This window comes from Ranitomeya variabilis, chromosome 2, assembly GCF_051348905.1.
Source record: "Ranitomeya variabilis isolate aRanVar5 chromosome 2, aRanVar5.hap1, whole genome shotgun sequence".
Lineage (NCBI taxonomy): Eukaryota > Metazoa > Chordata > Amphibia > Anura > Dendrobatidae > Ranitomeya > Ranitomeya variabilis.
In genome coordinates, this window is record NC_135233.1 from 173,609,328 (window position 1) to 173,636,502 (window position 27,175).

Sequence of the window (27,175 nt, forward strand, 5' to 3'; positions counted from 1 at the left end):
GTATGTGAGCTCCATACACGGAAAGGACACTAATATGATAGCACTCTAATGAAACTGAATACACATAATTCTCTAGAACAGGGCCGGACTGGGACTAAAATTCAGCCCTGGCATTTAAAGGTACACAGGCCCACTTGTCACATGGTGACTGTATAATATCTCTGTACATTTGTAGGTTACAAGAAGTGAGGGGAGTGTAACACGACTATATAACATATAATCACAGCTGTATCCAGCATTACAGCTCAGTCCTATTTATTGCTTTTAGTTGTAGTACCAAGAAAAGCCGCTACTTTACCTACATAACTGGATCTCGTAGATAATGAAGGGATTGAGATGACCAAAGGCTATGGAACCTCATTCTGATGCTCCATACACTTTGGCTACAGCCACTTTTGGTTTCGCTGCGCAGCACGAGACCCGGTGATTTTGAAGAACGGTGACATCAGTAAAGGTACCGTCACACTAAGCGACGCTGCAGCGATATCGACAACGATGCCGATCGCTGCAGCGTCGCTGTTTAGTCGTTGTGTTGTCGCTGGAGAGCTGTCACACAGCTCTCCAGCTACCAACGATGCCGAAGTCCCCGGGTAACCAGGGTAAACATCGGGTTACTAAGCGCAGGGCCGCACTTAGTAACCCGATGTTTACCCTGGTTACCAGTGCAAATGTAAAAAAACCCAAAAAACACATACTCACATTCTGGTGCCCGGCGTCCGCTTCCCTGCACTCCTCCTGCATCCTGTGTAAGTGCCGGCCGTAAAGCAGAGCGGTGACGTCACCGCTGTGCTCTGTGGGAGATGCCGGAGATGTTCAGCGCTGACACAGGATGCAGGAGGAGTGCAGGGAAGCGGACGCCGGGCACCGGAATGTGAGTATGTGTGTTTTTTTTTTTACATTTACACTAGTAACCAGGGTAAACATCGGGTAACTAAGCGCGGCCCTTAGTAACCCGATGTTTACCCTGGTTACCAGTGAAGACATCGCTGGATCGGTGTCACACACACCGATTCAGCGATGTCAGCGGGAGATCCAGCGACTAAATAAAGTTCTGGACTTTCAGCAACGACCAGCGATATCACAGCAGGATCCTGATAGCTGCTGCATGTCAAACACAACGATATCGCTATCCAGGACGCTGCAACATCACAGATCGCTAGCGATATCGTTGTAAAGTCGCTTAGTGTGACGGTACCTTAACATCACCACTCTTCAGATATTCCGGGTCTTGCCCTGAGCTCGGCAACTGTGAAGAGCGGTATTGTTACTACCGTCACCATATGGCTGGCACAGTGCACCAAGATGTAATCAGCCAACGCGCATAAAGTATATCTGTGAGGGTAACTAAATGCAAGCAGAGTATGTAGGCTAAGGCTACTTTCACACTGGCGTTTTTTGTCCTCCGTCGCAATGCGTAGTTTTGGTCAAAAAAACGCATCCTGCAAAAGTGCTTGCAGGATGCGTTTTTTCTCCATTGACTAACATTAACGACGCATTGCGACGAATTGACACACGGCGCAACCGTCGTGCGACGGTTGCGCCGTGTTGTAGCGGACCGTCGGCTGCAAAAAACGCTACATGTAACGTTTTTTGCTGCCGACGGTCCGCTTTTTTCGACTGCGCATGCGCGGCCGGAACTCCGCCCCCACCTCCCCGCACCTCACAATAGGGCAGCGGATGCGCTGGAAAAATACATCCACTGCCCCCGTTGTGCGGCGTATACAACGCTAGCGTCGGTAACCTCGGCCCGACGCACTGCGACGGGCTGAGCCCGATGCTAGTGTGAAAGTAGCCTAATGTGTCAATCACTGTCACTCTAGCAGGCACAGCCGGATGGGACTTGTAGTCCCATCGGACGATGTCTGCACACACACACACTGACACAACCCCAACAGACCCATGGACATCCCTGCAGATACCCGCACATAGCCCCGCCGACCCGCACACAGCTCCGCCGACCCCACCCGCACACACATACACGCACACAGTCACCGCCCACAAACTCCCTCCTCCCCAGGGCCGGACTGGCCATCGGGCAGTTCTGGCAAATGCCAGAAGGGCCGGTGGCAGTCGTGGGCCGCTCGATCCGTTATTGGTGTCAGGGAAGTCGGTACTATAAATAGTTACAACTTGCGATAAAGCTAAAGGACCTTCGGTGATGTCACGACTCATGAGCATGTGATCAATCACATGCATGAGTAGGCGGGCTTAGAATACCAGCAGCCTGGCTGGAGGTCACATGATTAATTCCTCACTGAGAACAATGTGTCTGCACTCACTGCTGTGCCTTCCAGGGGTGCTGCGGTCACCTGACTAGGATGGGAGTAGGAGCACTCATTAACCCCTACAGCGCCAGACAGTCGCAATAGTGGCTGCAAGACCCTAATAGGAGCCAGCATCAGGCGTGTAAGGTGAGGAGCTGTGGTGATGGTGAACTACAGGTACCAGGGAGGGAGCCTCTGCATGCCAAGTAGTGTAGAGGTGTGAGGAAAAACACAGCTGAAAAAGGGCAGCTGTACTATCACCAGGGCTTAATACTAATGCATTGCAGCAGCTGCCATGATAAAAGGGGCAATGAACTGGTGAGAGTAACCACCCTGGAAGGGGGGCTGGCTAGTAATATAACGCACTTGGAGGAAGTGTGTATAGGGCGCAGTGTCAGCGGCGCAATCCTGCAGTATTCTGCACAGTCACTGGTGCACCTCCTACAGCTATGGGTATATTCTGTGATTATTTTACTTGATTTACCTTTGATTCGTTTTGATAACCTCTGTACTCCTATTTTTCATGATATATTGTGTTGATTTATTCTTTATATTGCTGCGTCCACTGATTCATTTGATTGTGCCTATCTTCGGTGTTGGCGGCTGTCCTCCTGAGGGGCCTGTTCACTACAGTTAGGTATTTTACCAGAAGCCATTGTGCTTTTAGGGTATGTGCACATGTTGCGGTTTTTGATGCGTTTCCGCTGCGTTTTTGGACGCGTGGAATTGCCTCATCTGCAGTGCGTTGTGCACACAATGTTAATCAATAGGAAATTCAAAACCGCTGTGCACATGCTGCCGAAAAAAATGCGCGGATTAGCAGCATTTTTTTTTCCGCAGCATGTCAATGCTTTGTGTGGATCTGCAGCGTTTCTGCACCCATTGACTTGCATTGATTCAGGTACATCCGCAGCAAAACCGCAGATGTAAAAAATATCTGCGGTTTAGCTGCGGATGAAACACTGCAGATCGGGAGGAGGGAGTTTGTGGGCGGTGACTGTGTGCGTGTATGTGTGTGCGGGTGGGGTCGGCGGAGCTGTGTGCGGGTCGGCGGGGCTATGTGCGGGTATCTGCAGGGATGTCCATGGGTCTGTTGGGGTTGTGTCAGTGTGTGTGTGTGCAGACATCGTCCGATGGGACTACAAGTCCCATCCGGCTGTGCCTGCTAGAGTGACAGTGATTGACACATTAGGCTACTTTCACACTAGCATCGGGCTCAGCCCGTCGCAGTGCGTCGGGCCGAGGTTACCGACGCTAGCGTTGTATACGCCGCACAGCAGGGGCAGTGGATGTATTTTTCCAGCGCATCCGCTGCCCTATTGTGAGGTGCGGGGAGGTGGGGGCGGAGTTCCGGCCGCGCATGCGCAGTCGAAAAAAGCGGACCGTCGGCAGCAAAAAACGTTACATGTAGCGTTTTTTGCAGCCGACGGTCCGCTACAACACGGCGCAACCGTCGCACGACGGTTGCGCCGTGTGTCAATTCGTCGCAATGCGTCGTTAATGTTAGTCAATGGAGAAAAAACGCATCCTGCAAGCACTTTTGCAGGATGCGTTTTTTTGACCAAAACTACGCATTGCGACGGAGGACAAAAAACGCCAGTGTGAAAGTAGCCTTAGCCTACATACTCTGCTTGCATTTAGTTACCCTCACAGATATACTTTATGCGCGTTGGCTGATTACATCTTGGTGCACTGTGCCAGCCATATGGTGACGGTAGTAACAATACCGCTCTTCACAGTTGCCGAGCTCAGGGCAAGACCCGGAATATCTGAAGAGTGGTGATGTTAAGGTACCGTCACACTAAGCGACTTTACAACGATATCGCTAGCGATCTGTGATGTTGCAGCGTCCTGGATAGCGATATCGTTGTGTTTGACATGCAGCAGCTATCAGGATCCTGCTGTGATATCGCTGGTCGTTGCTGAAAGTCCAGAACTTTATTTAGTCGCTGGATCTCCCGCTGACATCGCTGAATCGGTGTGTGTGACACCGATCCAGCGATGTCTTCACTGGTAACCAGGGTAAACATCGGGTTACTAAGGGCCGCGCTTAGTTACCCGATGTTTACCCTGGTTACTAGTGTAAATGTAAAAAAAAAACCACACATACTCACATTCCGGTGCCCGGCGTCCGCTTCCCTGCACTCCTCCTGCATCCTGTGTCAGCGCTGAACATCTCCGGCATCTCCCACAGAGCAGAGCGGTGACGTCACCGCTCTGCTTTACGGCCGGCACTTACACAGGATGCAGGAGGAGTGCAGGGAAGCGGACGCCGGGCACCAGAATGTGAGTATGTGTTTTTTGGGTTTTTTTACATTTGCACTGGTAACCAGGGTAAACATCGGGTTACTAAGTGCGGCCCTGCGCTTAGTAACCCGATGTTTACCCTGGTTACCCGGGGACTTCGGCATCGTTGGTAGCTGGAGAGCTGTGTGACAGCTCTCCAGCGACAACACAACGACTAAACAGCGACGCTGCAGCGATCGGCATCGTTGTCGATATCGCTGCAGCGTCGCTTAGTGTGACGGTACCTTTACTGATGTCACCGTTCTTCAAAATCACCGGGTCTCGTGCTGCGCAGCGAAACCAAAAGTGGCTGTAGCCAAAGTGTATGGAGCATCAGAATGAGGTTCCATAGCCTTTGGTCATCTCAATCCCTTCATTATCTACGAGATCCAGTTATGTAGGTAAAGTAGCGGCTTTTCTTGGTACTACAACTAAAAGCAATAAATAGGACTGAGCTGTAATGCTGGATACAGCTGTGATTATATGTTATATAGTCGTGTTACACTCCCCTCACTTCTTGTAACCTACAAATGTACAGAGATATTATACAGTCACCATGTGACAAGTGGGCCTGTGTACCTTTAAATGCCAGGGCTGAATTTTAGTCCCAGTCCGGCCCTGCTCCTCCCGATCTGCAGTGTTTCATCCGCAGCTAAACCGCAGATATTTTTTACATCTGCGGTTTTGCTGCGGATGTACCTGAATCAATGCAAGTCAATGGGTGCAGAAACGCTGCAGATCCACACAAAGCATTGACATGCTGCGGAAAAAAAAATGCTGCTAATCCGCGCATTTTTTTCGGCAGCATGTGCACAGCGGTTTTGAATTTCCTATTGATTAACATTGTGTGCACAACGCACTGCAGATGAGGCAATTCCACGCGTCCAAAAACGCAGCGGAAACGCATCAAAAACCGCAACATGTGCACATACCCTAAAAGCACAATGGCTTCTGGTAAAATACCTAACTGTAGTGAACAGGCCCCTCAGGAGGACAGCCGCCAACACCGAAGATAGGCACAATCAAATGAATCAGTGGACGCAGCAATATAAAGAATAAATCAACACAATATATCATGAAAAATAGGAGTACAGAGGTTATCAAAACGAATCAAAGGTAAATCAAGTAAAATAATCACAGAATATACCCATAGCTGTAGGAGGTGCACCAGTGACTGTGCAGAATACTGCAGGATTGCGCCGCTGACACTGCGCCCTATACACACTTCCTCCAAGTGCGTTATATTACTAGCCAGCCCCCCTTCCAGGGTGGTTACTCTCACCAGTTCATTGCCCCTTTTATCATGGCAGCTGCTGCAATGCATTAGTATTAAGCCCTGGTGATAGTACAGCTGCCCTTTTTCAGCTGTGTTTTTCCTCACACCTCTACACTACTTGGCATGCAGAGGCTCCCTCCCTGGTACCTGTAGTTCACCATCACCACAGCTCCTCACCTTACACGCCTGATGCTGGCTCCTATTAGGGTCTTGCAGCCACTATTGCGACTGTCTGGCGCTGTAGGGGTTAATGAGTGCTCCTACTCCCATCCTAGTCAGGTGACCGCAGCACCCCTGGAAGGCACAGCAGTGAGTGCAGACACATTGTTCTCAGTGAGGAATTAATCATGTGACCTCCAGCCAGGCTGCTGGTATTCTAAGCCCGCCTACTCATGCATGTGATTGATCACATGCTCATGAGTCGTGACATCACCGAAGGTCCTTTAGCTTTATCGCAAGTTGTAACTATTTATAGTACCGACTTCCCTGACACCAATAACGGATCGAGCGGCCCACGACTGCCACCGGCCCTTCTGGCATTTGCCAGAACTGCCCGATGGCCAGTCCGGCCCTGCTCTAGAATAACTGCAAAGTTTACAGCACCTTAATTCTGGAAGAGTATGTGATAGTAAGTCTGAGACAGAGGCAAGAATTGTACAAATACACAAGGCATTATTATGCTTTATTATACTTGAAGATCCCATATCAACTTTTTAACATGTGGGAATAAAGCTAACAGCTTTATTCAGAACATGACTGAAGGACTTTTTTTTTCTTTGGATCTTTATTGTGCCATACTGGGCAGGAATGGTTTTCTCTGTGCTGAAACTTTGACAATAGCCTGTACAAGGGTGAGCTGGTTTGTTTTATACTAATAGAAAAAAATACCGGGAACATTGAGTGAATAAATGTCAGGTGTGAGGCAGTGACTGGTGTTACAGGTACGGGTTGCTGCTGTATGTTCTCCCGGGATCCGCAAGGAGGCATATTGAGGCCATGAGATTGATTGCAATGCGAAATAAAAAGTAAGGGCAGAGGCAGACTGCTGTATTTCTCGTGCGAGAATCGCATCGTAAACCTCCTACTGGCTGTCGAGGCTCCTGACCTGAGCTTGACAGTTGCATAGAAATACATCATACTGTCTTGCTCAGGTCAGGAGAGGTGCCAGGCCAGTGCTTACAGTGTGATGCGATCCTATGGCTATATGGCAGTTTGACTCAGCCCTTAGTGTTAGTCCTGGACAAGCTATTTGTCCAGGGCAGATTTAAGAAAACCTGCTGGGCTTTTGTGTTTTGAAACGAACTACAGGATGATAGTCGTGCAGTCCGTTTCATTCCTGGCCGGGTTCTCCATGTGGCTGAAGGCCATGGATTCAAGTTAAAAACCTGCAGTATAGAGTTTGGGTGTGACAGGGCCAGAGTCAGTTTGCTATTTGCTAGAGTGCAGAGCAGTCAGCCCTGCAGGGCTCCACCTGTGTGAGGCAACACAAGCAAGCGGAGCCAAACACACAAGGGAACTGAGAGGTCTAGCACCCACAACGTACACAATGACGCAGTTGCCCACAGCAACTGGTCTTGGCTGTGGACTGGTATGTTTATCAGCTGCAATCCAGAGGTTTCGACAGCAAACCTCAGCTGTGCCAGGTACTCATGAACAGGTACCAAACAGAAGCTCTCCTGGACTCGGGGCATTTAGTGTCTTTGGTCCATGGGTCACTTGTTGCTGGGGATAACCCCAAAGGATGGAAAGTGGAGGTGATGGGTATCCATGGGAAAATCCGGGAGTACCCTAACGCGGAGGTTAATTTTTCTACACCATGTGGGGACATTAACATGTGGTGGGAGTGGTGAAGTTCCTTCCATATGTTGAGAAGAGACTTGCCCCTGTTCTGGTCCCTGTGGGAGACCAGGGTTAACCCTCCCAAGGTAAATGTTCTGGGTGTAGAACCCAAATATCCCGAGTCAGGGATACCTGCCATAGGGGTCGCCAACCTAGGGACAGAGTGTAACCTGATAGGTTCCCCCTAGAGGTATTGGCAGGAGAGGCTGAGGATGTTGTTCCAGGTGTAGAACCCAAAGATCCCAAGTCAGGGATACCTGCCATAGGGGTCACCAACCTAGGGATAGAATGTAACCCCAATAGTTTGCCCCCAGAGGTGGTGGCACGAGAGGTTGAGGAGACCCCACCGAACCCTGAGTTCGAAATGTCCCCTGGTAAGTTCTAGACAGTCCATTTCCAGGGGCCCACACAGAAATGCGTGAATAAAAAGAAAGCTGGGAGGAACCAGGAGTGTGTGGTCGTGGAGGCGACTGGGGACATGTGCATGAGGAACCCTCTGGCGCCATCCAGGGATGTGGCCTAGTGTCAGGGTAAAAGGAATGGAGCTTTCGCTAGACAGCAGCATCGGGAGGCTCGGGTCCAGATGCGACGTGGTATAGCTGTATGCCCGGAGTTGGTGGGGCAGACTTCAGTGTGGCTTAGGCCCGAGAAGGGGTACGGAGGAAACGGTACAATGTGCCTGAGGGCAGATCCTTAGGTTACGAGATGAGCTGCATTGTTAGTGAGCCCCAAATAAACAAGGTTGAGGCTACCCAAAACTGGCCTAAATCTCTGTTAGGAAAGTGGGCGTGTTTTCTGCAACAGAGAACAGGGAGGTGGGTTGTCATGTAACAAAGTAGGGAGGAGAAATGCAAAGGGGAGGGATGCTTGCGTTTACTGATGGTTCCGGTTCCTACATTAGTTTGTGGATGCCCTGTCACGCACCCATGTGGGGTGACAAGTGTTCAACCCCACAGGTTTCAACAGAGGGAAGGGGTATGTAAGGCAGTGACTGGTGTTACAGGTAGGGGTCGCTGTATGTTCCCCCAGGATATGCACGGAGGCATATTGAGTCCATGAGAGTGCATTTCAGTCCCAAGCATAGCTGTGATTGCAATGCGAAATAAAAAGTGTTAGTCCTGGACAAGCTATTTGTCCAGGGCAGATTTAAGAAAACCTGCTGGGCTTTTGTGTTTTGAAACGAACTACAGGATGGTAGTCGTGCAATTCGTTTCATTTCTGGATGGGTTTTCCATGTGGCTGAAGACCACAGATTCAAGTTAAAAACCCTGCAGTATAGGGTTTGGGTGTGTCAGGGCCAGATTCAGTTTGGTGTTTGCTAGAGTGCAGAGCAGTCAGCCCTGCAGGGCTCTACCTGTTTGAGGCAGCACAGGCAAGGGAGCAGAGGTCTGGCACCCACAACATACACAGTGCTGCAATCGCCCCCACGGCAAATGGTCTCGGAGGTGGACTGGCATGTTTATCGGCTGCAATCCAGAGGATATGGTTCCTGGCTGCGATCCGGAGGATATAGTGTGCTGTATTTTTTTTTTTGAGTTGAACATTAATGCTGTGAGTTGGACTTTAATGCAGTGAAGTAAATGCATTAAAGTGACTTTTGTATTGAACTTTGCCGGATCACTACCTTATCACCGCCTAAGTGTGCTACAGCTGCACTGCACAGGTCATCATAGACCATAAATGCAACTATAGAAATGGCAGCCACTCCTCATAAATAGTGTTGAGCGATACCGTCCGATACTTGAAAGTATCGGTATCGGAAAGTATCGGCCGATACCGGCAAAGTATCAGATCTGATCCGATACCGATACCCGATACCAATACAAGTGAATGGGACTCAAGTATCGGAAGGTATCCCTGGTGGTTCCCAGGGTCTGAAGGAGAGGAAACTCTCCTTCAGGCCCTGGGATCCATATTAATGTGTAAAATAAAGAATTAAAATAAAAAATATTGATATACTCACCTCTCCGACGCAGCCTGGACCTTACCGCTGTGAACCGGCAGCCGCCTTTGCTTAAAATGAGCACGTTCAGCACCTTCCATGACGTCACGGCTTCTGATTGGTCGCGTGCCGCTCATGTGACCGCCACGCGACCAATCACAAGCCGTGACATCATCCCTCAGGTCCTAAATTCCTAGAAGAGAATTTAGGACCTGAGGGATGACGTCGCGGCTTGTGATTGGTCGCGTGGCGGTCACATGAGCGGCACGCGACCAATCAGAAGCCGTGACGTCATGGAAGGTGCTGAACGCGCTCATTTTAAGCAAAGAAGGCTGCTGGTTACTACCAGGGCGCGTCCGAGGGTGAGTATATCCCTATTTTTTATTTTAATTCTTTATTTTTTACATGGATATGGATCCCAGGGCCTGAAGGAGAGTTTTCTCTCCTTCAGACCCTGGGAACCATACACTGGGAACTTCCGATTCCCCATACCACAAAAGTATCGGATCTCGGTATCGGAATTCCGATACAGCAAATATCGGCCGATACCCGATACTTGCGGTATCGGAATGCTCAACACTACTCATAAAGCTTAAACCAAAAAAGAAGAAAAATACAGAGTGTTTTAAGCTTAAAAATTCACTTTATTCATGAAAAAACATTAAAATCTCTTCAGGGTTTAAAAAGGTCAAACAAGCGGTAAATAGCACTAAAGGGTGACAGAAGTGGATTTCCTAATGTTCCCTCAGTCAATTTGTTTTTTTGGAAGGGGACGGTAGAGCAGCTCAAACAATTCATGAGCAAATTAATACCAATTCTTTTAATATCAAATTGACGTATAAGTCTGACAGGAGGACGCTGATAATGATACCTGCATCCAGACGAATATCTTTATGTAGGCCACTTCTGTCAATGCTTTAATGCAGGCTTCATCTGCACATATTATGGCTTCTATTTTACTTATTACCAAAATAAACTGTATTACCTGCTCTGTGAAGATTTAACAGGTATCAGGTCTTCGTAACCACAAATATATGGCTTATATATTTCTTGCCATGAGACAGAATGGGATCAGAAGGTTTACATATGGGAATCAGTTATACTGTTTTGAGACTGTGAATAAGAGCAAATAAAAAAAAAACACTTAAGTGACACATAAGCAACACACACAATTAAAAACAATAAAAGCAAACACAGGAGAGGATTAGTCATTTCGGTTGGTCATATGATCTCTATTACAAAAAAGGAGCAAAGTTCAGGGATTCATTCAAACCTTCTGATTTTACTGTTCCCAAAGTCACAATCCATTTACGGTAAGTTCACGTCTGGCTAGGAGCTGTTTGATATTTCCACCCCTTATGCCAATGTGAATGAAACATATCAATCCCTCTGACCATAAATCTCCTAGGGTCACAATTATGGACAACTCTAAAGTGTTTAGGGATGTTTTTTTAACTCTGAGGGGTCTGCCACTGTCTTGGCCGCACCAATGTTCTGCACATATTTCCTCACTCTCACTCTAAATTCTCTAGATGTAAGCCCCACATAAATGAGTGGGCAGCTACAGGTGGCGTAATATACAACATTCACACTACTGCAGGAGATATGTTCCCTAATTTGAAATTGTTTCCTTCCATCTGCAGAGTGAAATGTAGTAATGCGGAGGAACAAGAGGTCTCTGAGATTCTTGGATCTACGTGGGGTCATGACAGTGGACGATCAGCCAGATAGGGTCCCAGGGAGCGCTCAGTATTTAATATAGGCCAGTGCCTTGTCAGAATAGCTCTCATGTTATCCCATTCATGATTAAACACAGAGAAAAATATTTTCTCATCTCCCTTCTCTTTCCTTTTATTATGATATAAAAGATGGTTATGTGGAGCAGATTTGGCCCTGTTATACCAGTATCGAACACACCGCTTGCTGTATCCTCGCTGTATAAAAGTTCTGAGATCGTCTGCCTGTATCTCACTTTGCCACGCACTTCAAAAATAAGATAGACCAAACAAGGCAAGCCTTTACTGTCAAACCACCACAAACCCTGTGTGTACCAGACCATTGCCCAAACCCTATAACTTCCCTCTCCAAAATTACTGAAGGGGGGCTTGCTCATCTTCTCTCCAAATCACACCTCATCACTTGTGCACTTGACCCAATCCCATCCCACCTCCTCCCCAACCTCACCACCACACTAATCCCATCCCTAACCAATCTCTTCAACCTATCGTTAACTTCTGGTACCTTCCCCACTGCTTTCAAACATGCCGCAATCACACCTATCCTCAAAAAGCCATCCCTTGACCCAAGCGCTATGTCCAGCTATCGCCCCATATCTTTGCTCCCATTTGCTTCCAAACTCCTTGAGCAGCACGTCCATGCTGAACTTTCCTCTCTCTTTGCATCTAACTCTCTCTTCGACAACCTACAATCTGGCTTCCGTCCCCACCATTCCACTGAGACTGCTCTAACCAAAATTACTAATGACTTACTTACAGCCAAAGCTAACAGGCAGTTCTCTATACTCCTCCTTCTAGACCTGTCCTCTGCCTTCGACACAGTTGACCACTGCCTCCTACTACAGATCCTCTCTTCCTTTGGTGTCAAAGACATTGCCCTATCTTGGATCTCCTCATACCTTACCAACCGCACATTTAGCGTTTCCTACTCCCATACTACCTCTTTATCTTGCCCCTTTCTCTTGGTGTCCCTCAAGGCTCTGTCCTTGGGCCCTTACTCTTCTCAATCTATACACTCGGCCTGGAACAACTCATAAGGTCCTATGGCTTCCAGTACCATCTGTATGCTGATGACACTCAGATCTACCTCTCTAGCCCAGATGTCACCTCTCTGCTCTCCAGAATCCCAGAGTGTCTATCAGCCATATCCTCCTTCTCCTCTCACTTCCTCAAGCTCAATGTGGACAAATCTGAACTAATTATCTTTCCTCCATCTCGCATATCTTCCCTACCTGATCTATCTATCAAAATAACTGAAATCACACTTTCCTCTGTCCCCAAAATCCGCTGCCTCAGAGTAACCCTTGACTCTGCCCTGTCCTTCAAACCACACATCCAAGCTGTCGCCTCCAGCTCAAAAATATTTCCAGAATCCATCCTTTCCTCAACCCTCACTCTACCAAAATGCTCGTGCATGCCCTAATCATCTCCCACCTCGACTACTGCAACATACTCCTCTGTGGCCTACCTTCTAACACTCTCGCACCCCTCCAGTCCGTCCTTAACTCTGCTGCCCGACTAATTAATCTCACTCCTCGCTACACTCCTGCTTCCCCTCTTTGCAAATCCCTTCACTGGCTCCCAATTTCCCAGCGTATCCAGTTTAAACTACTAATGCTGACCTACAAAGCCATCCATAACCCTTCTCCTCCATATGTTTCTGAACTAGTCTCTCAATATCTTCCCTCACATAATCTCCGGTCCTCCCAAGACCTCCTTCTCTCCTCCACACTTATTTGCTCCTCACCCAATCGCCTCTAAGACTTCTCCCGAGTATCCCCCATCCTCTGGAATTCTGTGCCTCAACACGTCTGGTTATCCACCACATTTGGATCCTTCAAAAGAAACCTGAAAACCCACCTCTTCAAAGAAGCTTACAACCTGTAATGACCACAAGGCCGCCTCAACACCATTGGAGCTACTGCAACTCTCGACCTGCTGTCTCCTTTCCCATAATCCTGTAGAATGTAAGCCCGCAAGGGCAGGGTCCTCTTCCCTCTGTACCAGTCTGTCATTGCTAGTTTTGTTTACTGTAAGTGATATTTGTATTTTGATGTAACCCCTTCTCATGTACAGCACCATGGAATTAATGGTGCTATATAAATAATAATAATAATAATAATCTCAAATCTCTCATCAGTAGAGCAAATCCGCCTCATCCTCAAGAACTGTCCATGCGGGACGGCCCTACTGGTGGCTTGGCTGTGTGCTGATTGTGCATGAATTAAGGAATTAACTGAAGTTGACTTTCGAAATACATCAGTCTGGATAGATGATGCTACATCCACCTCCAGACTGACATCAAGAAAGTCAATCTTATGTCAGTCATTCCTGTATATTAGTTTTATATTGAAAGAGTTTAAATTCAGCACAGCAATAAAATCCTCAAGCTGCTGCACCGTTCCACGCCAAAAAAATAAAACATCATCTCTGTAACATAACCAGCACAGCACATGGTCAACCTCTCCCAGAACCCCAAAAAGAGGTTGGCATATGCAGGTGCGCAGGCCACACCCATGGACATACTGCGTTTCTGATGGTAAAAATGATCTTTAAAAGTAAAAAAATTATATGTCAGTACATAATGCGGCAGCTCGAGGATAAGCTCACACGGGGCCGTCCAGGTCGGAGGCCTCGAAGAAAAAGCGGACCGCCTGTAGACCATCAGTGTGATAAATGCAGGTATACAGTGTCTCGACATCTGCTGTTACCATCAGGGTGCCTGCGTCCACAGATACGCCGTCAACCCTAGTTAGGACGTCTGTCATGTCCTTGATGTATGATGGTTAGGTTTCTACCAATGGTTTTAGATAAAAGTCAATAAATTTACATATTGGGTCACATAGACTTCCCATACCAGACACGATTGGACACCCCAGGGGGTTGACGGCATCCTTGTATATTTTTGGAAGCAAACAAAACATAGGGATTTTTGGAAACTGGACAGGTAGGCCATCCAATACGTTTTTACTGAGTATGCCCATATCATATGCCTTTTGGAGGATCACTTGTAGATGGTCCGAGAAGGAGGACAGCGGATTGTGGGTTAATTTGCAATAGGTAAGCTCATCCCGTCATTGACGAAATGCCTCCCGTTCATATTTATATATGGGCCAGATCACAGTGTCCCCCCCCCCCCCTTGTCCGTCTCCTTAAAAAAGACATCTTTGAGAGATTGTAGTTAGGGGATGGCCTCTCCTCTTTCTTTGAGTTTTAGATTATCAAAGCGTCAGGTTTTTTTTTAGATCTTCAGCCACCAAATTGGTGAAGACCTCCACTGCAGGGCTCAGGGACAAGGGGGGAATTTTGTTGATCTGGGTAAAATATTTGATGGAAACCCACCTTCTTGTGCAGGTGTTTGTTCCTCAAGTAGCTCAAGACATCCTGTCCATATCCACCCTTAGCATGCAATTTTTTTAAAATGAGTTTGCGTGAGAAAAGGTGAAGGTCTTTTAACACTGAAAAACAATCAAAAGCATTAGTGGGAGAAAATGTTAAACCCGTACTTAATACCTCCAGTTGTGTCACTGAAAGGACATGATCAGATATATTTATTACCTGTAAGGGTAAGTTCACACAGGGTATTTTTGCTGCTTTTTTTTTTGCAGCAAAACCTGATCTTCTTGGCAGGAAAGAAGCTGCATCAAAAATGCAGGTTTAGGTGCGTTTTTGGTGCATTTTTTGTTGCGTATTTGGTGTGTTTTTGGTGCTGTTTTTTTGGTGCGTTTTTTTTCTCTTTGTCCATGCTAATGTCCTTGAATTTTCAGCAGCAAATAGTGATACCTGCACTTTTGCTGCGTTTTTGCAGTGTTTTTTCAACACCCATTCAAGTCAATGGTTGAAAAACACTGAAAAAACACAGCAAAAACACTGAAAGAAGTGACTTGCTCTATGTCCAAAGAACGCAGCAAAGCACAAAATACTGATCACACAAAAAACAATGTGTGTGCATGAGATTTCCGAAATCTCATAGGCTTTGCTGATACTGTAAAAGCAGCTGAAAATTAGTGTAAAAAAAACAGCAAAAACGCCCTGTGTGAACTTACCCTCACCTTCCCCGGGACCCAGCATCCGGCTATCTCCCCATGGGTCCTTTTTTAGGCATTTTGTTTGTGTTAATCCTCTTGGTCAATTAGGTTGTCTCACCCTCTGTATTGGGACGGTTCTTTTTACCAATGTGGTAATCTTCACCAGATGTAGTGGACATAATTGATGTTGAACGGGATCGCGAACATGATCCATTTCTATAGAAAAGACGTGATCTTTCATTCAGATTTTTCCATTTATACATCTGATTGGACTGTTTATCTTTTATGTCACGTCACGCTGGAATTTTTTTTATTTAATTTTCTGGATGTCTTCAGCCCACTTTTGCACCTCAACATCCATCTCACTGTTAAATTTCTTCATGTCATTCTTGATAATAGTCTACAAAGTCTCTATTTCAATTTCCCTTTCCCCAGTGAATGAATGGAAGTTCATCTCCTTAAGGATCTCCATTAATCCATTAGAGCATTTATTGGCTCACTCTCCCCACTTCTCCTTCATTTGGATGTCATTAATTTGAAAAAATAGGAACATCTGCACCCGCAACCCCCTTGGGATTAACCCCTTTTGGAGATATTTTTCTAGAAATGCATGATTCCACCAAACTCTGGTCATTCTTCTCAAGAGATCCTTAAATCTCACCACTGTTCCTTGTAACCCCTTATTATTCCCCTCTGTTCTTAGATCACTGGAGACAATCCTTAAACACATCATTTATTTGTGAGAGTCATGCACCGTCGGAGGCTCTAAAATTCATAATAATAATGCTGGGATAAACTGTGGAAAACACAGAAACAATAATCATTAGACATAAACCCAGTCTCATATTGATTGGTGGACAAAGTACAATACACTTGGCCACAAAAAAATCACTCCAAAAATGACATCTTCAAAAAGGAGAACCATAGGAGTCTTTATAAAAGTCCTCATACAACACAATGCAATTGAGTATTTGCTTATTTATGTTAATGTAAAATATTTAGAAAACTTATATTTTTGCTTCTGCTACTGACAGAGTCAGTTTGCTTGTCCAGAAGAATTTGAGGATCCAGTGGCACTTTATGAAGCAATCAAGACATTTGGAGAAAAGATTGTAATTTGTGATGAAGAAGATCCTGCATGGAGATCTGCTATTCTGTCTAACAAGAAAGAATTGCTGACTTTGAGACATGCTGTTGAAGATGGAAATGATGAATACAGTGTCATCATGCTTCACAAAAGCTACCTCAATTTCAAAGTTATCAAGGTACCAGTAAAATACATATTTTAGACAAATGCAGTATTATCCATATTGACGTAGAGATGTTATCTCACAACTACAAGTCTAATTCCTCAAGATTACTGTTATGTACATCACTCTTGTGACCTGTGCCCTGCAGAAAGATGAGCCTAATTCATTAAAGGGAATCTGTCACCCCAAAAATCGTATCTGAGCTAAGCCCACCGGCATCAGGGGATTATCTACAGCATTCTGAGACTTGCAAGTGGAAAACAAAAGCTTTATTGAAAGGCAATTCACAATTTGTTTAGTGTCATATTTACAGTGGGGGAAAAAAAGGATTTAGTCAGCCAAATGTTTCTACCAAACAGTTCTACTTTGGTTTCATCAGACCACATGACATTCTCCGAATACTCTTCTGGATAATCTAAATGCTCTCTAGACAAGGTGATTTTCTGGATTTGTTTTCTCATTTTGACTTTCATAGTTGTGGTCTACCTATGATGTCAATTACAGGCCTCTCTCATCTTTTTAAGTGGGAGAACTTGCACAATTGGTGGCTGACAATACTTTTTGTCCCCACTGTATAACAAAATGCTGAATATCTTGTAAATTGAATATTTGACAAAATAGGGAAGAAGGCAGGGCCGTATGGTTCTTATGCTGGTTTAACCCCTTTCTGACATCGGACGTACTATCCCGTCGAGGTGGGGTGGGCCCGTATGACCACCGACGGGATAGTACGTCCAGCGCGATCGGCGGCGCTCACGGGGGGAGCGCGGCCGATCGCGGCCAGGTGTCAGCTGCCTATCGCAGCTGACATCCGGCACTATGTGCCAGGAGCGGTCACGGACCGCTCCCGGCACATTAACCCCCGGCACACCGCGATCAAACATGATCGCGATGTGCCGGCGGTGCAGGGAAGCATCGAGGAGGGAGGGGGCTCCCTGCGGGCTTCCCTGAGCCCCCCGCAGCAACGCGATGTGATCGCGTTGCTGCGAGGGTCTTACCTCCCTCCCTGCCTGCTCCAGACCCGGATCCAAGATGGCCACGGATCCGGGTCCTGCAGGGAGGGAGGTGGCTTCACAGAAGCCTGCTCAGAGCAGGCACTGTGAAGCAGCCTGCACTTCTCTCAGATCGGTGATCTGTCAGAGTGCTGTGCAAACTGGCAGATCACCGATCTGTATTGTCCCCCCCTGGGGCAAAGTAAAAAAGTAAAAAAAAAAATTTCCAAATGTGTAAAAAAAAATTAAAAAAAATATTCCAAAATAATGAAAAAAATATATATATATTATTCCCATAAATACATTTCTTTATCTAAATAAAAAAAAACAAACAATAAAAGTACACATATTTAGTATTGCCGCGTCCGTAACGACCCGACCTATAAAACTGGCCCACTAGTTAACCCCTTCAGTAAACACCGTAAGAAAAAAAAAAAAACGAGGCAAAAAACAACGCTTTATTATCATACCGCCGAACAAAAAGTGGAATAACACGCGATCAAAAAGACAGATATAAATATCCATGGTACAGCTGAAAGCGTCATCTTGTCCCGCAAATATCGAGCCACCCTACAGCATGATCAGCAAAAAAATAAAAAAGTTATAGTCCTGAGAATAAAGCGATGCAAAAATAATTATTTTTTCCATAAAATAGTTTTTATCGTATAAAAGCGCCAAAACATAAAAAAATAATATAAATGAGGTATCGCTGTAATCGTACTGACCCGAAGAATAAAACTGCTTTATCAATTTTACCAAACGCGGAACAGTATAAACGCCTCTCCCAAAAGAAATTCATGAATAGCTGGTTTTTGGTCATTCTGCCTCACAAAAATCGGAATAAAAAGCGATCAAAAAATGTGACGTGCCCAAAAAGTTACCAATAAAAACGTCAACTCATCCCGCAAAAAACAAGACCTCACATGACTCTGTGGACCAAAATATGGAAAATTTATAGCTCTCAAAATGTGGTAACGCAAAAACTATTTTTTGCAATAAAAAGCGTCTTTCAGTGTGTGACGGCTGCCAATCATAAAAATCCGCTAAAAAACTCGCTATAAAAGTAAATCAAACCCCCCTTCATCACCCCCTTAGTTAGGGAAAAATAAAAAAAAATTATTTATTTCCATTTTCCCATTAGGGTTAGGGTTAGGGCTAGGGTTGGGGCTAGGGTTAAGGCTACAGTTAGGGTTGGGGCTAAAGTTAGGGTTAGGGTTGGGGCTAAAGTTACGGTTAGGGTTTAGATTACATTTACGGTTGGGAATAGGGTTGGGATTAGGGTTAGGGGTGTGTCAAGGTTAGAGGTGTGGTTAGGGTTACTGTTGGGATTAGGGTTAGGGGTGTGTTTAGATTAGGGTTTCAGTTATAATTGGGGGGTTTCCACTGTTTCGGCACATCAGGGGCTCTCCAAACGCGACATGGCGTCCGATCTCAATTCCAGCCAATTCTGCGTTGAAAAAGTAAAACAGTGCTCCTTCCCTTCCGAGCTCTCCCGTGTGCCCAAACAGGGGTTTACCCCAACAAATGGGGTATCAGCGTACTCAGGACAAATAGGACAACAACCTTTGGGGTCCAATTTCTCCTGTTACCCCTGGGAAAATACAAAACTGGGGGCTAAAAAATAATTTTTGTGGGAAAAAAAATGATTTTTTATTTTCACGGCTCTGCGTTATAAACTGTAGTGAAACACTTGGGGGTTCAAAGTTCTTACAACACATCTAGATAAGTTCCTTGGGGGGTCTAGTTTCCAAAATGGGGTCAATTGTGCGGGGCTTCTACTGTTTAGGTACATTAGGGGCTCTGCAAACGCAATGTGATGCCTGCAGACCATTCCATCTAAGTCTGCATTCCAAATGGCGCTCCTTCCCTTCCGAGCCCTCCCATGCATCCAAACGGTGGTTCCCCCCACATATGGGGTATCAGCGCACTCAGGACAAATTGGACAACAACTTTTGGGGTCCAATTTCTCCTGTTACCCTCAGGAAAATACAAAACTGGGGGCTGAAAAATAATTTTTGTGGGAAAAATTTTTTGTTTTATTTTTACGGCTCTGCATTATAAACTTCTGTGAAGCCCTTGGTGGGTAAAAGCACTCACCACACATCTAGATAAGTTCCTTAGGGGGTCTACTTTCCAACATGGTGTCACTTGTGGGGGGTTTCTACTGTTTAGGTACATTAGGGGCTCTGCAAACGCAATGTGACGCCTGCAGACCATTCCATCTAAGTCTGCATTCCAAATGGCGCTCCTTCACTTCCGAGCCCTTCCATGCGTCCAAACGGTGGTTCCCCCCCACATATGGGGTATCAGCGCACTCAGGACAAATTGGACAACAAATTTTGGGGTCCAATTTCTCCTGCTACCCTCGGGAAAATACAAAACTGGGGGCTAAATAAATAATTTTTGTGGGAAAAAATTTTTGTTTTATTTTTACGGCTCTGCATTATTAACTTCTGTGAAGCCCTTGGTGGGTCAAAGCGCTCAAAACACATCTAGATAAGTTCCTTAGGGGGTCTACTTTCCAAAATGGTGTCACTTGTGGGGGGTTTCAATGTTTAGGCACATCAGTGGCTCTCCAAACGCAACATGGCGTCCCATCTCAATTCCTGTCAATTTTGCATTGAAAAGTCAAATGGTGCTACTTCCCTTCCGAGCTCTCCCATGCGCCCAAACAGTGGTTTACCCCCACATATGGGGTATCAGCGTACTCAGGACAAATTGTACAACAACTTTTGGGGTCCAATTTCTTCTCTTACCCTTGGGAAAATATAAAATTGGGGTGAAAAGATATTTTTTGTGAAAAAATATGATTTTTTATTTTTACGGTTCTTCATTATAAACTTCTGTGAAGCACTTGGTGGGTCAAAGTGCTCACCACACCTCTGAATAAGTTCCTTAGGGGGTCTACTTTCCAAAATGGTGTCACTTGTGGGGGGTTTCAATGTTTACGCACATCAGGGGCTCTCCAAACGCAACATGACGTCCCATCTCAATTCCTGTCAATTTTGCATTGAAAAGTCAAACGGCGCTCCTTCCCTTCCGAGGTCTCCCATGCGCCCAAACAGTGGTTTATCCCCACATATGGGGTATCAGCGTACTCAGGACAAATTATACAACAACTTTTGGGGTCCAATTTCTTCTCTTACCCTTGGGAAAATAAAAAATTGGGGGCGAAAAATAATTTTTGTGAAAAAATATGATTTTTTATTTTTACGGTTCTGCATTATAAACTTCTGTGAAGCACTTGGTGGGTCAAAGTGCTCACCACACCTCTAGATAAGTTCCTTAGGGGGTCTACTTTCCAAAATGGTGTCACTTGTGGGGGGTTTTAAATGTTTAGGCACATCAGGGGCTCCCCAAACGCAACATGGCATCCCATCTCATTTCCAGTCAATTTTGCATTGAAAAGTCAAATGGCGCTCCTTCGCTTCCGAGCTCTGTCATGCGCCCAAACAGTGGTTTACCCCCACATATGGGGTATCAGCGTACTCAGGACAAATTGTACAACAACTTTTGGGGTCCATTTTCTCCTGTTACCCTTGGTAAAATAAAACAAATTGGAGTTGAAGTAATTTTTTTGTGAAAAAAAGTTAAATGTTCATTTTTATTTAAACATTCCAAAAATTCCTGTGAAGCACCAGAAGGGTTAATAAACTTCTTGAATATGGTTTTGAGCACCTTGAGGGGTGCAGTTTTTAGAATGGTGTCACACTTGGGTATTTTCTATCATATAGACCCCTCAAAATGACTTCAAATGAGATGTGGTCCCTAAAAAAAAATGGTGTTGTAAAAATGAGAAATTGCTGGTCAACTTTTAACCCTTATAACTCCCTAACAAAAAAAAATTTTGGTTCCAAAATTGTGCTGATGTAAAGTAGACATGTGGGAAATGTTACTTATTAAGTATTTTGTGTGACATATCTCTGTGATTTAAGGGCATAAAAATTCAAAGTTGGAAAATTGCAAAATTTTCAAAATTTTCGCCAAATTTCCATTTTTTTTGCAAATAAACGCAGGTAATATCAAAGAAATTTTACCACTATCATGAAGTACAATATGTCTCGAGAAAACAATGTCAGAATCGCCAAGATCCGTTGAAGCGTTCCAGAGTTATAACCTCATAAAGGGACAGTGGTCAGAATTGTAAAAATTGGCCCGGTCATTAACGTGCAAACCACCCTTGGGGGTAAAGGGGTTAAGCAGTTTAAATGATCACGCCCCATATTAGTAAGCCAGAATAAAGTGTCCATGCCCTTTAGACAGTAGTTAAAGCCCCCATCCACATTAGACTAGCATCAGCTGAACCATCCATTATCAACAGGTTCAGCAGACAGTTTAATGTTTATTGGAGCCACTAACAGATCATTGTTGGGGGTCATGTCTGATTTTAGACTGCAGATCCTTTTCTTTTCCAAGTTTTAAACAGCCACCAGAGATGTTTTACAGTTGGTCTCTCATAGAGAACACTGGAGCGCAAGGGAGAGAGAGGTGGGTAAAATAGTTAGTCCATATGATCGGCTGAATGATGGCCAGCTATCTAAAGTGTATAAGGGTTTTAATCAAACACTTGTTCATCTGACAAATGTGGACATATTTGGATGGATGTATTTTCAGTCTTTGTGCTATGCATATGTGTAACGGACCGCAGACTGACCATATATCTATTGTCAACTATGACAAATTAAGGATTATCAAATCTATATTATGACAGAATCAGTACCCCCATGTCACACGGTGACTATCACGGTGTGACTCGACCCAACGGATGGTCGGTCAGCTAATGGCACAATACACATACAACTGGGATTGTATAGGTGAGAGGAAGGCCCTTTCCATAGGGAATGGTCACCACCTGAACTCAAACCTGAGCCTGATCCTGCACTTCCCTAATGCCCTATGCGGGTCCTTTTCCCCGCCACCATCAGGATACCTTGTCCCTAACTGTCACTTAACTCTGCCCTGGCTAGTGCATTGGCTGGTGACGGGCACTAGCCGCACCACTGCACATAATAAACACAGGGGGAAGTAACAGACACCAAAAAATGACAAGGTAACAAAAATGTCACACTTAGCTCTCTCTGCTGCAAAGCACCGCACAGCAGAAGAATTTCACCATATCAGTGAACTCAGCAGAAGCACCACTGCACCCAGAGAGCTCCTTAATCTAGCTTGGTCACTGCAGATTGCTCTAACACCGACAGTCAGCTGATGCATCAGATGATATTTTAAAGGATAGTGGGAGTGGTCACCGCCTACATCAGCTGACCCAACAGCAATGCAATTACACCAGTTTGCCAAAAGGAAAAAAGGTTTAACTCAATGGAACTAGGTATGCTACAAATCCAAAAATAGATCGTGACACCCCATAAGTACATACATGCATGACAAGAACCACAATCAGTAAATGAACACAGCACTAGAACCATCATCAGCATATGAATACATCACCAGAGCCACTATCAGTACAAGAGTACAGGGACTCTAACATAATGTATGAGCTCGCCCAGATGCTTGGATAACACCCGAGCAAGCTTTATTCGAGCATGTTCGCCCATCATGAGTTGTAATGTAACAAAATATTTTTAAAAAATCATTGAAAGGACAAAAAAATTATAACAAATGAGATGGTAATTTATGCAGTGGAGATGTGGCTTGCAGAACAGGATAAGAATGTTTTAAAAGGGTTTGCATAACTGTGATAAACACATTAAATAGAGTTGAAAGGTGACTTTGAATTAAATAGTTTTACTTCAAAAACATACCATTTTTTCTAGGTAAGGCCAACTATATATCAATACCCCCTAATACATATGAACATATATGTTAGCCAGACTTATCTGTGATGTATAATTGTGTTATTGTGCTGTTGCAGGTAAATAAAGAATGTGTAAGAGGACTTTGGGCTGGACAACAACAGGAACTGATTTTTTTTCGGAACCGTGATCATGAAAGAGGGAGCATTCAAAACAACAAACATGTTTTAAGAAATTTAATCAACTCCTCCTGTGATCAACCCCTGGGTTATCCTATATATGTATCTCCACTGACCACATCTTACCTAGGGACACACAATCAACTCAAGGAATTATTGGGTGGACCCGTGAATTTTGACATTTTTACTTCATGGTTTCAAACAAAATGGCTTTTGTAAGTAAGAAAAACAAAATTATATGCTAATTAAACAGCACGAGTAGCGTAAATGATGGAAGAAAGGCATCTATCTTAACCTATTTTCATGCTCTGTGTATTCTAAAATTTCCTTATTAGGTAGTTAACAGTTGTAATGTTATGTCCAAAAGAAAGGTGTCCGAATCCAAATTTAACCCAAAATCCAAGTAATTAAACAAATCAGACATCATCATCATCAAATTACATAGAGTTCCATAGCCTTACAGGTTTGGCTTCATATCTTAATTCAAGTGGTAAGTGTCGTTAGAGGGTCGAAATTGACTTTTAGGATTGCTACCTCCAATAGGTGGCACTGGAGTATCTGTCATCCTCCTCTGAAGAGTATATTTGCATATTTAATTTCCCAGGGAAGCCCTGCATGGCTTATAGATATCCTAATACCAATGTGGCACAGGGAGAAATGCTTCCTTTAAATCCTACATCTATATTTTCAAACAGAAAATCCACAACAGAATACAATAGCAGCAAAATGGATAGGATATAACGAAATCTTATCCATACCCTGCACACTTGTTATCTACAGACTAGAAAAACAGTCCAGATAGTCCAGAAATTGAAAATGAAAAAACTAATGAACCAATAAAAAATATGTTTTATTTAAATCTTCTCCCACTTCTTTATAATGTTGTCAGTTTAGGTCAAGAATTATGGTGAAAGGTGCCGTTTAACCCCTTCATGACCTTGGGATTTTCCGTTTTTCCGTGTTCGTTTTTTGTTCCCCTCTTTCCCAGAGCCATAACTTTTTTATTTTTCTATCAATATGGCCATGTGAGGGCTTATTTTTTGCGGGACGAGTTGTACTTTTGAACGACATCATTGGTTTTAGCATGTCTTGTACTAGAAAACGGGAAAAAAATTCCAAGTGCGGTGAAATTGCAAAAAAAGTGCAATCCCACACTTGTTTTTTGATTGGCTTTTTTACTAGGTTCATTAAGTGCTAAAACTGACTTGCCATTATGATTCCCCAGGTCATTACGAGTTCATAGACACCTAACATGACTAGGTTATTTTTTATCTAAGTGGTGAAAAAAAATTCCAAACTTTGCTAAAAAAAAAAAAAAAAAATTGCGCCATTTTCCGATACTCGTAGCGTCTCCATTTTTCATGTTCTGGGGTCGGGTGAGGGCTTATTTTTTGCGTGTCGAGCTGGCATTTTTAATGATACCTTTTCGGTGCAGATACGTTCTTTTGATCGCCCGTTATTGCATTTTAATGCAATGTCGCGGCGACCATAAAAACGTAATTCTGGCGTTTCAAATTTTTTTCTTGCTACGCTGTTTAGCGATCAGGTTAATGCTTTTTTTTATTGATAGATCGGGCGATTTTGAAGTCGGCGATACCAAATATGTGTAGGTTTGATTTTTTTTTAATTGATTTATTTTGAATGGGGTGAAAGGGGGGTGATTTAAACTTTTATATTTTTTTAATTTTTTTTTCACATTTTTTTTACCTTTTTTTTTTTTTACTTTTGCCATGCTTCAATAGCCTCCATGGGAGGCTAGAAGCTGGCACAAAGCGATCAGCTCTGCTACATAGCAGCGATCATCAGATCGCTGCTATGCAGCAGAAATGCAGGTGTGCTATGAGCGCCGACCACAGGGTGGCGCTCATAGCTACCGGCGATCAGTAACCATAGAGGTCTCAAGGACCTCTATGGTTACTCTGCAGAAGCATCGCTGACCTCCGATCATGTGACGGGGGTCAGCGATGCGCTCATTTCCATCCGCCTGGCCGGAAGCGCCGGTTAAATGCCGCTGTCAGTGTTTGACAGCGGCATTTAACTAGTTAATAGCGGCGGGTGAATCGTGATTTCAACCGCCGCTATTACGGGCACATGTCAGCTGTTCAAAACAGCTGACATGTCCCGGCTTTGATGCGGGCTCACCGCCGGAGCCCTGCATCAAAGCGGAGTATCTGACCTCGGACTTACTAAGGGGTTAAAACAACTTAACAGTTTTTATAGTTACAGTTTGTTAGATACCCGAAAATTCCTACATTTTATTTACTACCCAAAATTCATAAGCACCCTGTGTCCAATAGTCTCTGGCATGGGAGGGCTATGTGATCCTATCTGCATGTTCATTGATTATTATCTTAACCCACCTGCCCTCCCATGTCAGGGACTCTACAGATGTCCTGACCAAGATTCATGGTATTACTCTAGAGTCAGATATGGTTTTGGTCACAGCAGATATTGAATCCTTATACATATGTATATGACATGCGTATGGGTTAAAAGCTGCATGCTTCTTTCTGGAGATATGTCGGTTGGATGCGTCTTTGATAGAATTAATCTTGAAATTACTTTAATTTATCTTGAATCATAACTTTGAAACTCATTGACCATTTTTATTTACAGAGGCAAAGCCTGTGCGCCTTTATACGCTATCCTGTCTCTAAGCCTTTGGCAGAGGCAGCCGCCCACCATGTGCAGTGCTGACACCGTTATATTGATGCTTTACTTATGATCTGGCAGGGTTCGGAGGTGAAACTTGGTTTATTCATGCATGGGTTAAATAACCCTTTTAACATAAAACTTACCAACAGGTGGCATAGAAAAAATATGGAGTTTTTGGACATTTCGATTGTCATTGAGGTTGAGGGCCAGATTCATATAGTTGTTTACCGGGAAAAAAACAGTAAATTCATTATTACACTCCTCTTCTACCCACATGCGATCTACCATAAGAACCATTCCAGTGCGTCAGTTTCTTAGGGTGAGGTGGACTTGCTCAAATAATGATAGGTTTGAAGAACAAAACCAAGGATTTTAAAGATTTTTTAACAGAGGATATAGCCAATGGATATTGTACAGCTAGACTTGCCCTATATGAAAAACTTAAATCCTCTAAAAAAAAGACTAAATCTTATTTTAAAACTCGGTTCATATCAACTTTAAATTGTGAATGGGATATCATCTAGAGTATTTTGACCAAACATTTGGCGGTTCTGAAAACTGACTCTATACAGGCTGTTGAGGGCCATTGATGTCGGCAAGAAAGAGTAAAAATCTAAAAGATCACTTAGTGAAAAGCCACTATGTGGCAAAACTTTTTGGGATCTAAAGAACAAAAGTGGGGTTGCTACCCTTTGTGGTGGTTGCCTTGCTTGTAACAACATAATAAGAGACACCGCCTCTTCATGAGCAGATGGGAAAAAGGAATTTAAAATAACAAGCCATATACTGTATCATACAATGTCACGTATGTTATTTATTATGTGACCTGCTTCTCCTCAAAAGTCTATGTGTGTTTAACCTCAAGCAATTTGCGTATTTGTACAAGGGAGCATGTGAGAAGCATCATGGCAGTAAAGGAGGTGGAGAATATCTCCCTGTTAAGGTCTCTACAAACACTTTTTAAGATTTTTCATG

General features: G+C 44.4%; 1 protein-coding gene across 2 annotated transcripts in view; it reads left to right on the top strand.

Annotated features, from left to right (window-relative positions):
• LOC143804781 (pecanex-like protein 2) overlaps positions 1 to 27,175 on the top strand; it is a 1,087,275-nt gene that overhangs the window by 996,106 nt on the left and 63,994 nt on the right. For both annotated transcript variants that reach the window (XM_077283212.1, XM_077283213.1), the window contains 2 exons: positions 16,406 to 16,636; positions 23,486 to 23,760. In XM_077283212.1, coding sequence (XP_077139327.1) covers positions 16,406 to 16,636; positions 23,486 to 23,760 — 506 coding nt within the window. The remainder of the gene's footprint in view (positions 1 to 16,405; positions 16,637 to 23,485; positions 23,761 to 27,175) is intronic.